This window comes from Chrysemys picta, chromosome 9 (assembly GCF_011386835.1).
Source record: "Chrysemys picta bellii isolate R12L10 chromosome 9, ASM1138683v2, whole genome shotgun sequence".
Lineage (NCBI taxonomy): Eukaryota > Metazoa > Chordata > Testudines > Emydidae > Chrysemys > Chrysemys picta.
This window is the reverse complement of record NC_088799.1, coordinates 57,188,157-57,204,654: the sequence shown is the minus strand read 5'-3', so window position 1 is coordinate 57,204,654 and position 16,498 is coordinate 57,188,157. Positions and strand designations below refer to the sequence as shown.

General features: G+C 43.8%; 1 protein-coding gene across 6 annotated transcripts in view; it reads right to left on the bottom strand.

Moving 5' to 3' along the window:
- LOC101935985 (SLAIN motif-containing protein-like) overlaps positions 1 to 16,498 on the bottom strand; it is a 98,389-nt gene that overhangs the window by 26,472 nt on the left and 55,419 nt on the right. For 3 of the 6 annotated variants that reach the window (XM_005311322.4, XM_065556257.1, XM_005311325.5), the window contains 2 exons: positions 13,533 to 13,669; positions 3,842 to 3,991 (listed from right to left, as the gene is read on the bottom strand). In XM_005311322.4, coding sequence (XP_005311379.2) covers positions 3,842 to 3,991; positions 13,533 to 13,669 — 287 coding nt within the window. The remainder of the gene's footprint in view (positions 1 to 3,841; positions 3,992 to 13,532; positions 13,670 to 16,498) is intronic. The other 3 variants (XM_065556258.1, XM_005311326.5, XM_065556259.1) reach the window with 1 other exon arrangement.

Genomic DNA, 16,498 nt, shown 5'->3' with positions numbered 1-16,498 from the left:
GAATGCACGTGACCAATCACTTGAAGAATCATAGAATATCAGGGTTGGAAGGGACCTCAGGAGGTCATCTAGTCCAACCCCCTGCTCAAAGCAGGGCCAATTCCCAATTAAATCATCCCAGCCAAGGCTTTGTCAAGCCTGACCTTAAAAACCTCTAAGGAAGGAGATTCCACCACCTCCCTAGGTAAGAAGAAGCTGCCTTACATTGACCTAACTGTAGCGTAGACCAGGCCTGAGATAGCAAATAATTTTCGTGTGGAGTGAAGTGATGAGCAACTGTAGAAAGATTTTCGTTTACTACAAGCCATTTAAAAAGTTTCTTTCCATCCCATTCTTGAATTCTTTCCTCTGAAAGTGTCCTGATAGAAAAGATAGGGGATGAAGAGACTCATAGGAGCTAAGATAATACAAATAATAAAGAAGGTGGTGGTGGTGAAGAAATACAAAAGAATTTTCTCCAGAATGGCAACAAAATATTTCAGTATGCAGTTTACCAGGAATTCATCCTGACAGACTCAGCCACTGGTCTCCTGGAATCATTGACATCTACAAGACTACAATAATGGGCAGAGATGGGGGAGGCCATAGACTTAACGTAATCAAGTTGTAAAGCATGGGCCCTTTTGTGGTACTTAGGTCGAGTGGTGCCATCAAACACACAAGCGATGCAAGTTACTGCTAACATCATTGCCAATCTTCTACTAAAAAACTCAAAGACAATTGTAAGCCAATGAATAAAAAGAGATGAAAAACAGATCAAGGAATCTTGTGCATGAAGTGTGCCTTTGTCAAGTTTCTGTCCACCCTCCCTCCACAAAAGCTGAGATTGACACTGCCCTCTCTGCTACTAAAACAGGAAAAACAGCTGGCATTGATGTCATCCTTCCAGACTTTCTTAAATATCTTAGACCAAGAGGGCGCAACTAGATGGCTACAATATTCACAAAGGTCATCATGACCAGCAAACTTCCAACAGCTTGGAGACAATGGCCATCGCTATTTTAAAACCTGGAAAGCTATCTCCCTATCGCTCTCCTTTGGCAAAGCTGATCCCCATCCTGGAGACCACAACGAACAGGGCGAAGCTGCTGTGACCAAGCTTTTGCACTAGCTGCACACACTGAGGCCAGCTGCCAACAGAAACAACTGCAGTTTTTATCGACTTCTCATCGGTTTATATGATATGATCTTGGCATAAGGGTTTATTGGTGAAGCTTTCCAACCTGCTTCAACAGAACCACACATTTTGACTCATTAAGTCAATGTTCTCGGACAGAACATTCTGTGTCCATCTTGGAAGTCAGGGTAGCCAAAAGTGAAGTTTGCACAATGGCTTCCCACAGGGATCGGTACTAGCACCGCCCCTTTTTAAGCTGTCTTTTAAGTGATATTTCCAAAACGACATGCCGTATCATTTATGCTGATCCTTGGCACTAACGACACAGGCCACAACACTCAAGAAAGCAGAAGACACCCTTAATGATCTGAAGAGAATGGAAAACTATTTTTGGTTCTGGCGGCTCATACCCAATCCATCAAATATGGTGTTTCAGCTTTTCATCTCAACCAATTCTGAAGCTAAGAGGATACTAAACGTAAACTTTTGGGGCAAGGCAATTGCTCACAATCCTAATCCCCGCAGCCTTACCTATCAACAATATCTGAAGCAGGGGAGCCATAAAATGAAAAGTCGCATTAATATACAAAAGCTAGCAGGTTCTAGTTGGGGTTGTGACTCTCAAACGCTACAAACAGCAATACTGGCTTTGTTTAACTCCATGGTTGAGTACCGCACACCGATTTGGGGAAGATGCTCCCGCACAGACCTTGTCAACACCCAGCTAAAGGCAGCGCCGACACTTATAACTGGCACCCTGAAGTACACTCTGCTGCCTTGTCTTCAAGTCCTCACAAACATCCTTCTTTCAACCATCTGGCAAGAGATAGCAGCACTGTACAACAACAACAAAAATCACTCACTCACTTGGCAATTGCCTTAAGTCCCGCTGACCATTCTGGGCATCTGGTGAAGCTCTTCTGTCATCTGTCAGCCAATGGGAGTTGCTCCAAAATACTATTGCATAAATGTTTCCAACCCCCACCCCTCACCAAGAGGCAAAAAAAGGTCTATTTTTCTGATATTTAAGAAATTTGCTACGTAGTTCAAGATTTGTATTCAAGGAACTTTCCATTGGACCAGGAAAAAGTCTTGGATTCTCAAAGTCAAACCCATTGCAGATCCACACCCCCAAGCGACGTAGTAATACAACCTAACCCCCTAACCACAGAATTATGTCGGCGGGAGACCTTCCCCTGCTGACATAGCTAACATCTCTCAAGGAGATGGATTAACTATACCGACAGGAGAGCTCTCCCTTGTCAGCTTAGAGCATCTTCATTAAAGCGCTACAGTGGTGCAGCTGCACTGATGCAGCGTTTTAAGCGTAGACTTACCCACAGTCACTAATAGATCTGGATTTCTGATTTGAACAGTCCTTTTGAGAAAACCCCATATTAAACAAATGAATAACTAATTCAGCTCCTCAAAATACACTGCAACTATAAAAAAAGAGATCCTTTCCTATAAAAATCAACCTACAGAACTTAAATAGTCAAAAGAAAGAAGAGTGTCCAAATAATTCAGTACTTCCAGAAATAGTGTTCTATTAAATCTAAAAAATCGAAGAGGAAAAAAAAGTAACATCTCAAAAGCATACCTGTATCTGTCAAAATATCTGCACGCGAGACAGGTTTTTAAAATATTCATGTGACTTCAAGTTTCAAGACAGACTGTGTTAAACATGCATTTTTTTTTTGAACATGCAAATCAGATCTACACAAAAATGAAACGAGAAATTCTTTTGACAGGAAACCAAAGGCAAAGCATTGCTCCAACAGCAACCTAACCATGGGCTGCATCTAGAGGGTTAAATGCTACCCCTGAAAGAGTCCATGTACAAATTTCATTGAGAGCAGACCATGTGCATCCAAAGGACAGACTCTGATCTAAAGTGTTCAGGGGAAAAACTAGTAGTTTAATCATCATTTGACACAAATTAGAAGTTTTGGTCCCAAATTCCAATGAGGACAGATCTTCTGATGAAAATATGAGATGTATATAAATTATTCTTGTTGGAGGTCTTGGTCATCTTCTAATTTAAAAGTAATACAAATTTTATTCCAACAAGTCAAGCGAAAGCTTTCCATCAGATTTTACTATTCCAATCTTTATTTAGCTACTCAATTATTTCACCATCTCTCTAAAAGGGGGAACTGCAAAGAGTTTGGTGTTTAGAGACAATTAGAACAATTTTCAAAAGCACATAAGTCATTTATGAGCTTATGTCCCATTAACTTTCAGTAAGACTTCAGCCCCTAAGTCCCTTAGGCGCTTTTGAAATTTTTACCCAATATCACCAAGTAACCAACTGAATTCAAGTATTATTTTTTTATGGTTAACTCTTTATTGTTTTATACTGGGCTATTTAAGGAGCAATGCTTCCTTGTTTTGTTTGAACCTAAACAGCTGTTTCATATTTTTGTAATGCCTAAAGTTAGTACAAATTAATTAGTTTTAAATAAACAAAAATATTCAATTATCACAAGACATTCAGGATGCAAGGAGGCTCCTTCCATGGTGAAGTTACCACTTCAAAAGATTCCCAATGGCTTCATGCATAGCTGAGCATAGCAATATAAACCAATTTAAGTTATATCCATTGGATTCTCCTTTTCCTCACATCCCAAGATCCTCCCCTTCCTCCCCCCCCCCCCCAAAGTCAACACCAATTCTGCTTACATAATTTTAAAAGTTTCACTCTGCATTATTGACATGCCATACCTGAGCTGCCACATGTTAGTAGTGGTTTGTTAGTTGATTTGAGGTGCCCAGGAGAGTTTAGTGCATTGCTACAGGAGCTTGTCTCTGTATTCAAGTTATGTGCACTTGGTGATGCCAATGGACTGCAATACAGGTTTTTCCACCTACCGGCTAGAAGGAAAATACAAGAAAGCCATATATATTACCAAATTAGCTTGGAAAATGCATGAGGTTGGGGAGAAAAAGGCAGTAAATCAAACAGGACCAAGCATTATCATCAGCATTTAGAATCAACCATCATGAATGAACTACTCATCACAATAAGTGAAAAGCCACACAATATTTCTTCCTCTACTCTGCCATGCCCTCCCCCCAACCCCTTACCTTGTATAATCACTGTTTAGTATCCAAAGAGCAGCTTCTTCACCAAGACTGAGATTTTTCAATGATGAATGGCTTTTTTGGGGTGGGGGATGGGAGGGAATCTCAGCCTTGGTCTTCAAAAAGGACTTTAAAATTTTGAAGCAGATCAATGAAAATGTGATGCAGAATTTAACTGATATTGAAAAAACACATCATTAGTCTTTACATTCAGAGATGCACATTTCTTTGGATTTTTATTCTTAATATTAATATCAAAGTATTAAGCTACTTTGATATAACTTTGGCTCAGAACTTCAAACAAAGTTTAAAATATCTGATGTGCAAAACCCACACCCCAGAAACAGTAAACAAAATACTGAAGATTAAAGACAGATATATGATGCTCTAGTTAAAATGAAATGGGGAAGTTACAAAGCCTGCTCAGAAAAGAGCTCAGCTCAAGAGAGCACTTTAATGGAAAAAATTGAAAGAGAAAGCGAATGGTTAATAGAATAAAGACACCTTCATCCATCCTCTGGGTTACAGAAAGTTCACCAAAACAGATTGAGTTTTTAACCAAACCCGATTCTACAACCTACATTCAGCTATTATACACCATCCTATCCTAAGGCTTAAGGAAATAAATCTGATAATGTACCTTGCTGAACATACTGTAAGCACATAACTAAATTAAAAATACACCTTCCTATCAAGGACCTAGGCCCACATGGCTGAAGTAGAATTTCTTGGCTGAATCAAGGCAAATGTTAAAATTTTCACACAGAAGAAAATGCTGTCCATTTCAAACTTAAGCAGACTGTAATGCCAGATGAATATGAAAATTATTTTTCCAGTAGCTAGGACTGTCAACTGACTTTCATATGTCAGTTCTCCCAGACATTGCTCTCCCAGTACCATGTTCTGCCAAGCACAGGACTTGGGGTTAGGAGGGATGTATCATGAGTAAAGCTAAGATTCTGTCCTGGACATTTTTAGTAAAAGTCACGGACAAGTCACGGTCAAAAAAGAAAAATTCACAGATGCCATGACCTGTCCGTGACTTTTACTAAAAATGTCCAAGACAAAATGGGGATCTGTGGATCCCCATGTTGACGTCACTAGGCATAGCTACCAGGTAACTCGGGGGGGATGGAAGGCCATAAGTGCCGATGAAACCCCCCTGCTCTGGGTCTAAGTGAGCCACAGTAACTCCATCTTGTGAACCTTAACCTACCTGCAGGCTGACAACCTAAAAGCAGAATATGTAATGGCCAGCTTTTTAGCAGACAGCTGCAGTTTCGCTCACAAAAGCGGAACTTTTAGTGATAACGAGGGGAAAGGAGGAGGGAAAGGCCTACTATGTAGAGCTTGCAAGGTCGAAGATAAGCATGCGGACGAGAACTTTTCTAATACGCCACAATGTAATGCCTGCTGTAACCGAGGGAGGGGAAAGGGAGGACAGAACAAAGGCTTGTACACAAACAGCTTGGAATATAAAATGGAAAACTTGCTTGTATTTGCTGCGCTTGATTTGAGACATGCTGGTCTCCTAGTGCCTATTCAGAGCTCTTGAATAAATTTGGTTTGCTTCTCCACCCTGGTGTGTCTATTGGTGCGACGCACACCGGGCAACAAACCCTGGTGCCCCCTCGGGCCCTCTGGGCCGGCAACAGTTTTGGCGCCCAACGTGGGGCTCGAGGCTGAAATTTAGCCTTGCCCGGATCCCTCCTGGAGGCCGACGGATTACGGCAACGACCGACGCCCAGCGCGCACCGGTGACTTCATCGGGGGCCTCGGCTGAGACGTGGTGTGATCGACCCCGGAGGGCACAATGGTGCAACGCGCTTGAGTCGTGGAGAAGCAGTTGTGGGCGACGGTGAGCAACCGGATCCTTGGATAAGGTAGGAACAGTCCAGTGGGGACTTTTCCCTGTTTTGGCCTGGGGTCACCCAGTGTCTCCCTACAGTATGGGGCAGGGATGTGTTTGGGTCAGATTCGATGCTTAGAAGTAAATTGAAAAGATTCTGTACAGTTGACTGGCCTCAATACCAGCTACAGTGCCAGGAAAGGTGGCCACCAGAAGGATCACTTAATTACAACACAATCCTTCAGTTACTTTTGTTTTGTCAGCGAAAAGGTAAATGGAATGAACATCTCTATGCGTATACGTTTATGATATTAAGAAATAGGACTGATATTTTGCACAAGTGCCATTTGACTCCGACAAACTCGGTAGTAACTGCTGCTAATCCCCAGAACCCTCCCACAGTTGTAATGGCAGAATCGGTGTCCTCTTTGGCTCCAGCACCCCCACAGGCTCCAGAGAGTACCCCCTCGGTGGAACTGTATCCATTGATTACTGAGAATGTGGTAGCCCGTGCAGCCCAGATTGTGCCAGTGTATTCTCATGTTCCTTTTAACCCAGTGCACTTAGCTGCCTTTAAGGCAGAAGCAGGGGAATTCTCCACGAATCCAAGCAAGTTTATTTCAATCTTTGAAGGGTGTCTAGCAAGCCTTAAGCCTGACTGGGATAATTGCAATATACTTATGAGAACCTTGTTGTCTGAGGTGGAGCGGAAGCAGAGTATAGCTAAGGCTAAGAAGAAGGCACAGAGAAGGCATTTAAGGTTTTAAAAAGGAAAGCTATTGGACACCAGAGGTTGTACCGAGTGGAATCCTCAAAAGTGGGTGTGCTCGTCCTGGTTTGTTGCTTCAAAGCTCTGTATAAAAGTTATTTTACTGGAAGGGTGTATAATGGCAATGCGTATGTGTCCGTTGGGAAAAGGTGTATGAGTGAAGAGTGTAAGGTTCCTTTGTAAGTTAGAAGAAGCCAAGAAAGAGAGAAGGAAAAAGAACAGAATGAGTTAACTGGAAAATATAGCTAGCAAGCTCAGTCATGCTGGCCCCATCCAAGGACATTGTTCACAGCTAAGACTTGGCTGACAACCAAGAAAAGGGGGGCCTGAATGTGCCCAAGCAACTATGAGATCTGCAAAATACTGCCAGGCATAATGAGGACAACAGAAGGGTTAAAAAGCAGCTTTGCTGGACAGTATTGGCCCAGGGATTTAAAAATTCCCCCACTCTGTTCGGCCAGGCTCTGGCCAGAGACTTGGAGGAGTGGAATAATTCAGACAGAGTCCTCCTCCTGCAATATGTAGATGACTTGCTAATTGCTGCTGTGGGTCTGATCCCTTGTCTCAAAGCCACTGTGAGTCTCCTGAACTTTGTTGGACTCCGAGGATACAGGGTAGCTCAGAGCAAGGCGCAAATTGCTCTCTCAGAAGTACAGTATCTGGGATTTCACATAAGGCAGGGAGAGAGGCAGCTCTCAAATGAAAGAAAGGAGGCTATCTGCCAAGTTCCAATCCAAAGCAACCGTAAACGGCTCAGGGCATTTTTGGGCATGACAGGCTTTTGCAGAATATTGATCCTAGAGTATGGACTGTGGGATAAACCTCTGTATGAATGTGTTAAGGGAGTGGATCATGACCCCTTTCACTGGTCCCCAGAAGCAGATAGGGCATTTAAAATCTTGAAAAGGAAGCTGATGGAAGCCCCAGCCCTGGGTCTGCCGGATCTCTCTAAGTCATTCCAACTATATGTGCATGAAAGAAAAGGGGTAGCCCTGGGAGTGCTTACTCAGTTATTAGGCACCTGGAAACGTCCTGTGGCATATTTCTCTAAACAACTGGATCAAGTTGCAAAGGGGTGGCCAGCATGCTTGAGGGCGGTCGCAGCCACTGCCCTAGTGCTTGGGGAAGCTAAAAAACTGACACTGGGAGGAACTGTGCAAGTGTATATTCCCCATATGGTCCAAGGCCTGCTGGACACTAAGAGTGGTCTCTGGCTCACACAGGCTCGGGTTGCTCGGTACCAGGCAAAACTGTTAGAGAACCCTGAAGTTACCCTGCAAACCTGTTCCTCCCTTAATCCAGCTACTCTGCTACCAGAAACAGAAAAGCAGGAACATGACTGTCTGGAAATCATAGATGCCCAATACTCCAGCCGCCCAGATTTAAAAGATCAACCACTCCCAAATGCTGACTTGGAATGGTATACCGATGGCAGTAGTGCCGTTGTGGATGGGCAAAGGAGGGCAGGTTATGCTATTGTGACCCTTCATGATACTGTGGAAACTGAGAGTTTACCTGCTGGGACATCTGCCCAGCTTGCTGAACTAGTGGCCCTGACTCGTGCACTCGAGCTGGCAAAAGACAAACGGGTTAATATCTTTACTGACTCAAAGTATGCTTTTGGGGTATTGCATGCTCACGCTGGTCTGTGGAAGCAAAAAGGGATGCTAACAGCCCAAGGCTCCACGGTTAAGCATGGGTCTCAAATTCTCCGGATGTTAGAAGCGGTACAACTCCCCTCAGCAGTAGCAGTGGTGCATTGCAGAGCCCATCAAAAGGAAGATCAAAATGCAACCAAGGGCAATGCCAGAGCAGACAGGGAAGCCAAGCGTGCTGCTACCCTGAAATCCCAACAAAGGAGAATGCCCAAATGCATGCCCTCATCTCATCAGTAGGTGAGCTTGCAGCTCCTCAGTACTCCCATGATGACAGAAACCTGGCTGACAGGCTCAGTCTCCAGGAAAAGGAGGGATGGCTTTATTCCACAGAGGGAAAAATCCTCCTGCCCAAGGGCCTGATCCGACCAGTGTTGCAGAAACTGCATCAAACCACCCACACAGGCAGAGAGGCTCTTACCCAGCTTATGAATAAATATTTTCTAACCTCTGGACTTAAACCCCTAGCATCACAGGTACAGGCTGAATGTTTAATCTGCAAAAAGAATAACCCTCGACCAGGAGTAGCAGTGGAGGAACCTACCCCAGGCCCAGGATTGGTGTGGCAAATAGACTTTACTGAGTTTCCCCGGACCCAAGGGTACAGGTACCTCCTTGTCTTGGTGGATCGATTCGGCGGATGGCCCGAAGCCTTCCCATGTCGTAACAACACTGCCAAAACGGTACCTCTTAAGTTTGTCAAGGAGATCATTCCTTGCTTTGGACTCCCCCAGTGGATGGAATCTGATAACGGAACACACTTCACATCTCAAGTTGTTCAAAAAATATCAAGTGCCTTGCAAATCCCCTGGAAGCTCCACACACCCTGGTGACCACAAGCCAGTAGAGTAGTGGAACGCACAAATCAGACACTCAAGCGACACTTCTCAAAGATCTGTCAGGAGGCCTTCCTTAGGTGGCCTGATGCTTTGCCCCTTGTGTTACTCCGCATTCGTGCTCTCCCCAAGGACAGGTTAGGGCTTAGTCCCTTCGAAATTATGTTTGGAAGGCATGGCCTCTCAACGGTACACCGGTTCTGGCAGGAGAGTGGGAAATGGGGTGTGGTTTTTTGTCTCAGTACATGTGCTCTCTGTCTGCTGTTCTTTCTTCTCTTCACAGATACACCAAAGATTCACAGCCTCTTCTGCTGGATGCCCCTGTCCACTCCTTGCAGCCAGGTGACTCCGTTCTCGTTCGGACCTGGAAGGACGAGCCTCTCCAAGAGAAGTGGAAGGGACCCCACACCGTCCTGCTGGTCTCCCACATGGCAGCAAAGGTCGAAGGACACAAGAACTGGATTAATCACTCTCGACTGAAAGCAGTACCCACTCCTGAACAGTGGACTGTCCAGCCTGCAGAAAAGACTGCCAGCATCGATTTGGGACTTAAGCTGTTATTCAAAAGACAGTAAGGGTCACTGGGAATGCCTGGTGATCTCTTTGAACAGCCACAGCGCACTCCCCGCGAAAACCCTGAGCATTGGTTCTATCTAGGGCCAGACCTAGCCTATGGTCCTGGTCCTTTTATTTTTTGATTTGTTTGGTGTCAATAATTCTTATCTTCTGGGCATTTGGGTTGTTGTAATTACAATATGGGTTCAGGTTTAGGGTCTCTCACAACATTCCTTTTTGTCACAGAAGCAATCCTTCTGTTACCTACTGTTTCACCCACATCGCATGCAGGATGGGGAGCCATCCCTGCAGATATGGCTACCAATACCTAGGAGGCCCTGAAAATTGCCTTTGCCCGTGACTTCAATCTCTCCCACTGTTGGATATGTGCCCAGACTCCCCACCATTCGGCTGGATTGCCCTGGAGAGTAGTTCCCCAAAATTGGTCAGACTTTTGTCAAAGGTGGATGGTTACCAGTAGCAGCACCTCTGACAATGTAAGTTTGCGATCCAACTGTACTGCGGAAGCTCCTTATGGCCTACACAATGGCTCTTGGAATTCCCACAATAGTGTCACTCTTAAACCGCCAGGCCCTAGATTATGTGTTAGCCTCACGGGGCGGGGTCTGTGCCCTTATTGGAGAAAAATGTTGTACCTATGTCCCAGAGTTTTCACAGGATATTAACAAGCACATCTTGTCAGCCGAACAGGCCTTGAACCAGTGGAAGGCCCAGGAAGGGGAACCCACTATTTTTGATTCCCTTTGGGGTTGGTTACCTGGTCTAGAGGGACTAGGGGGAGGCACTGTTCGCCTCTTGCTCACAGGTGTTGTGATGTTTTGTTCTTTTTCTTTTGCTCGCTTGCTGTAAAGTGCTCATACATAAGATTTGTACCTCCCATTCCCCAGAAGTTCCTTTATACCCTCTCATTGATGATCCCAATTGCATGGAGCTTAATCGCATTTTGTCTTTAGAGTATGAGAAAACTCTGCCAAAGGTTTGTTGGGTGTTCTCAACAATTGGGAATTGTTGACGTCACTAGGCATAGCTACCAGGTAACTTGGGGGGGATGGAAGGCCATAAGTGCCGATGAAACTCCCCTGCTCTGGGTCTAAGTGAGCCACAGTAACTCCATCTTGTGAACCTTAACCTACCTACATGCTGACAGCCTAAAAGCAGACTATGTAATGGTCAGCTTTTTAGCAGACAGCTGCAGTTTTGCTCACAAAAGCAGAACTTTTAGTGATAACGAGGGGAAAGGAGGAGGGAAAGGCCTGCTACGTAGAGCTTGCAAGGTCAAAGAGAACTTTTCTAATACACCACAATGTAATGCCTGCTGTAACGGAGGGAGGGGTAAGGGAGGACAGAACAAAGGCTTGTACACAAACAGCTTGGAATATAAAATGGAAAACTTGCTGGTATTTGCTGCGCTTGATTTGTGACATGCTGGTCTCCTAGTGCCTATTCAGAGCTCTTTAATAAATTTGGTTTGCTTCTCCACCCTGGTGTGTCTATTGGTGCGATGCACACTGGGCAACAAACCCTGTTGCCCCCCTCAGGCCCTCTGGACCGGCAACACCCACACCACCTGAAAGGGAGCAGCTCGGGGGTTCCCCTGCCACCCACGGTGACTGGGAGCTGCAAGGGCCTCCAGAGGCCCACAGGGGCCCTGCGGCTCCCCACCGCTGAAGTCACGGAGGTTGCTGGAAGTCATGGATTCCGTGACTTCCGCAACGAAATCGTAGCCTTAATCATTAGTCAGGCCAGACATCAGAGATGATGTAACATGAATCACACTTTCCTGTCCCCTAACAACTAGTCACTAAAAAGATGCTGCAGCGGGAGCTCGCAATCTTTTTGAGTGCAGCAATCATAGCAGCAATTATGGGAGAAGAGTGGAAAAACAGATCACACACACACACGACACTGAGGATTAGAACGAATATAAAAGTGACTCAAGTTAACTCTAGATTATCAACATTACTTTGTGGTTCCAGGATTGTGGAGTAAAGAGGTCAGGGGAATGATGGATGAGGGCCCTACCAGCATATTCAATATTAACTGACATAATGTGGAAATACTAGGGATGTAAATATTGTTTAAAAAGAGAACCGTTTAAACTATTAAAATTATATAGTTTAACCAGTTAACCAATTAAAGGGAGAGGGTTCCCAGGTACCTAGTTTGTCCCGATGCAGCCTCCGCAGACGCTCCATGGCATCGCAGCAGCAGCAGCAGCTTCCCTTCCCTGACCAGCATGCCATCTGCCTCCGCAGCCAAACCCCTTCCAGTGGCACAAGGGGAGGCCTGGGACTAATTTACCTCCCCATGGGACCTGCAGCCCCTGCCCGCCCCTCTGGCCTAAACACACTCCCCCTGCCCAGCTGGCCGCCCCCCGCAAAGCCCACAGTGCGGGCTGGGGCTGATGAGGCCAGCTGGCCAGCGTGGCCCAGGGCTGGAGAACTGGTTCGAGACCTGTGCGTAGGGGGTTAACGGTTGGGGGGGTTAACGGTAAGACCAATACTAACCAGTTACCATTTAATATTGTACATCCCTAGGAAATACACAAGTATAAAGTTATCAATGTTACCGTGAAGTCAACTGTACATCTATTATTTCAAAACTCCTTTAAAAATGATGTTCACAACACTGAATGGTCAGTTCCTTCCCAAACTGCATTAAAAAAAACAAACTCTGAGATACTGGCTCAGAAGGCAACATGTGACCACTCAAAGAGAATGTTCCATAACGTTTTGTGCTTCAGTTCCTTCCTGAGCCAATTAACTATAAACTGCCAGTTAAAGCACAGAAGTAAAAACCTTTGCTGCACTACTGAAGGTGAAATGGTCACCATGGAATATATTAGGGTAATAATATTAGGGAAAAATTTGAATTTTTCCTAGAAGCCAGGCACATCACCAAAGATAGAAGATCAAAAGTTTTCATGCAGCACGACTAAGTTTTTAGCACTAACCATGTTTAACCACAACTAGAAATAATGCATGGGAGAATCACTACAGGAAGAGGAAGATTAACAAAATTACTAAACATTTTTTTGCAGGGAGAGAAACTACAGAAGAGTTTTGTTTTCCACACATGCTTTACTCTGATTACAAATTTTTAATACCAATGTTTAAAGTTTTGTCTTCAATAAAAAAAAAGGATCAAATTACATCTTTTGTAAATACGATAGTCTGAAAACAATAAGTCATTCTCAGATTTATACATCCAATGTGAAATTTGCGTAAAAAGTCAGGTAAAGATAGAAATCAGCAAGATTATCTCTTTTGCCCTAGGTCAGAAGTGCCTGTATTAGTGTTAACCCATTTTAGCTTAGCAAAATGAATGCAGAAAGTTCTAATTATCAGAGTCAAAGCTAAGTTTGCTTGATCTATTGCTTTTAATCTATATCCAATTTGCAATAACATATCTCACTTCCGATTCCATTATTTGGTTTACAGGTATCTTTCTTGAGAAAGCACAGTTTTATATAATGACAAACATACTTTAGAAGCGCTCCTGAATATCTATATATAGATATATAGATAGATGTGCTCTATATTTACTTCAAGTCTGTAATATACTATATTTTATTTCTAGTTCAACTATTACTTCAGTAATAATGCAAGATATATCTAAGTATTTAAGATATATTTAGTGTACATACCTTGGTCAAGTCTATTTATAAGGGTTCGGCAGGCTACTTCTGTCTCAGCACTTGGGTTATCCAACACCTGTCGACACCATTTTAAAGGAGACTCTGTTTTCTGATCTGCAGTGGATTTTCTTGGAGAGACATACAGCCTTAAACAAAGGAATTGAAAAGGTATATTGGGTAAATGTTTATTAATTCAAACCCTCCTTTCATACTGTTGTAGTAGAATATGTTTTCTTAAAGTACTTACAACATCATATTTGTAGAAAGCAACAGAGGGTCCTGTGGCACCTTTGAGACTAACAGAAGTACTGGGAGCATAAGCTTTCGTGGGTAAGAACCTCACTTCTTCAGATGCAAGTAATGGAAATCTCCAGAGGCAGGTATATATCAGTGTGGAGATAACGAGGTTAGTTCAATCAGGGAGGGTGAGGTGCTCTGCTAGCAGTTGAGGTGTGAACACCAAGGGAGGAGAAACTGTTTCTGTAGTTGGATAGCCATTCACAGTCTTTGTTTAATCCTGATCTGATGGTGTCAAATTTGCAAATGAACTGGAGCTCAGCAGTTTCTCTTTGGAGTCTGGTCCTGAAGTTTTTTTGCTGTAAGATGGCAACCTTAACATCTGCTATTGTGTGGCCAGGGAGGTTGAAGTGTTCTCCTACAGGTTTTTGTATATTGCCATTCCTGATATCTGACTTGTGTCCATTTATCCTCTTGCGTAGTGACTGTCCAGTTTGGCCAATGTACATAGCAGAGGGGCATTGCTGGCATATGATGGCATATATAACGTTGGTGGACGTGCAGGTGAATGAGCCGGTGATGTTGTAGCTGATCTGGTTAGGTCCAGTGATGGTGTTGCTGGTGTAGATATGTGGGCAGAGTTGGCATCGAGGTTTGTTGCATGGGTTGGTTCCTGAGTTAGAGTTGTTATGGTGCGGTGCTGGTTTCTCACCAGCAACCACGCACCGCACCATAACAACTCTAACTCAGGAACCAACCCATGCAACAAACCTCGATGCCAACTCTGCCCACATATCTACACCAGCAACACCATCACTGGACCTAACCAGATCAGCTACAACATCACCGGCTCATTCACCTGCACGTCCACCAACGTTATATATGCCATCATATGCCAGCAATGCCCCTCTGCTATGTACATTGGCCAAACTGGACAGTCACTACGCAAGAGGATAAATGGACACAAGTCAGATATCAGGAATGGCAATATACAAAAACCTGTAGGAGAACACTTCAACCTCCCTGGCCACACAATAGCAGATGTTAAGGTTGCCATCTTACAGCAAAAAAACTTCAGGACCAGACTCCAAAGAGAAACTGCTGAGCTCCAGTTCATTTGCAAATTTGACACCATCAGATCAGGATTAAACAAAGACTGTGAATGGCTATCCAACTACAGAAACAGTTTCTCCTCCCTTGGTGTTCACACCTCAACTGCTAGCAGAGCACCTCACCCTCCCTGATTGAACTAACCTCGTTATCTCCACACTGATATATACCTGCCTCTGGAGATTTCCATTACTTGCATCTGAAGAAGTGAGGTTCTTACCCACGAAAGCTTATGCTCCCAGTACTTCTGTTAGTCTCAAAGGTGCCACAGGACCCTCTGTTGCTTTCTACAGATTCAGACTAACACGGCTACCCCTCTGATACTTAACATCATATTTGTTTTTTTAAAAGACACTGGAAAGAAAAGGAAGAAAGCCATCTAAACAAGATTATTGTGTTACCATCTTTGATCCCCCTATAAGGCCTAAACAGAACTACATTTATGTCTACATTAATTTAGTCTACCTCTGTGATAAATGAAGGGGGGAGGGGTAGCTCCCTTTTATGGGCACCCAGCCAGCCAGCTAGCTACAAAATCCCTCTTGGTAGCTATTCTCTACTTGCTTTACCTGTAAAGGGTTAAAAAGTCTGACTGCATGCATAGGTAAAAGGAAGTGAGTGGGCACCTGGTCAAAAGAGCCAATGGGAAGGTTAGAACTTTTAAAAATTGAAACAAGACTCCCCTTTTGTCTGTCTGTTGTTGTTCTCCAGAGAGAGGAGACGCAGAGCAGGAACAGGGCTGAACTATGCTGTAGGAAGCTTTAAGCCAGTTATGAAAAACCATCAGATCATACCTAGAGACTTCTTATTTGAAACCCCCAGGTATGTAAGTAGATCAGGGAATGTCTAGGAAGACACAAATAGGTTTATCTTTTTTTTTTCCTTATTGGCTTGTGGACTCCTCTGTGCTAATCCCCAAATGCTTTTGTTTTGCTTGTAATCATTACAAAAAAAACTTTTGAAGTGATAATCATGTGCCAGCAATGCCCCTCTGCCATGTACATTGGCCAAACCGGTCAGTCTCTACGCAAAAGAATTAATGGACACAAATCTGACATCAGGAATCATAATACTCAAAAACCAGTGGGAGAACACTTTAACCTGTCTGGTCATTCAATGACAGACCTGCGGGTGGCTATATTACAACAGAAAAACTTCAAAAACAGACTCCAACGAGAGACTGCTGAGCTGGAATTGATATGCAAACTAGACACAATCAACTCAGGATTAAATAAGGACTGAAAATGGCTGAGCCATTACAAACATTGAATCTATCTCCCCTTGTAAGTATTCTCACACTTCTTATCAAACTGTCTGTACTGGGCTATCTTGATTATCACTTCAAAAGTTTTTTTCTCTTACTTAATTGGCCTCTCAGAGTTGGTAAGACAACTCCCACCTGTTTATGCTTTCTGTATGTGTGTATATATATCTCCTCAATATATGTTCCATTCTATATGCATCCGAAGAAGTGGGCTGTAGTCCACGAAAGCTTATGCTCTAATAAATTTGTTAGTCTCTAAGGTGCCACAAGGAGGAGGGTGCAACAGGGGAAGCCTCCTGATTCATACTAAGAAAGTAGGGCAATCGGCTGGTTATCTTAGGTGCCTGTACACAAATGCAAGAAG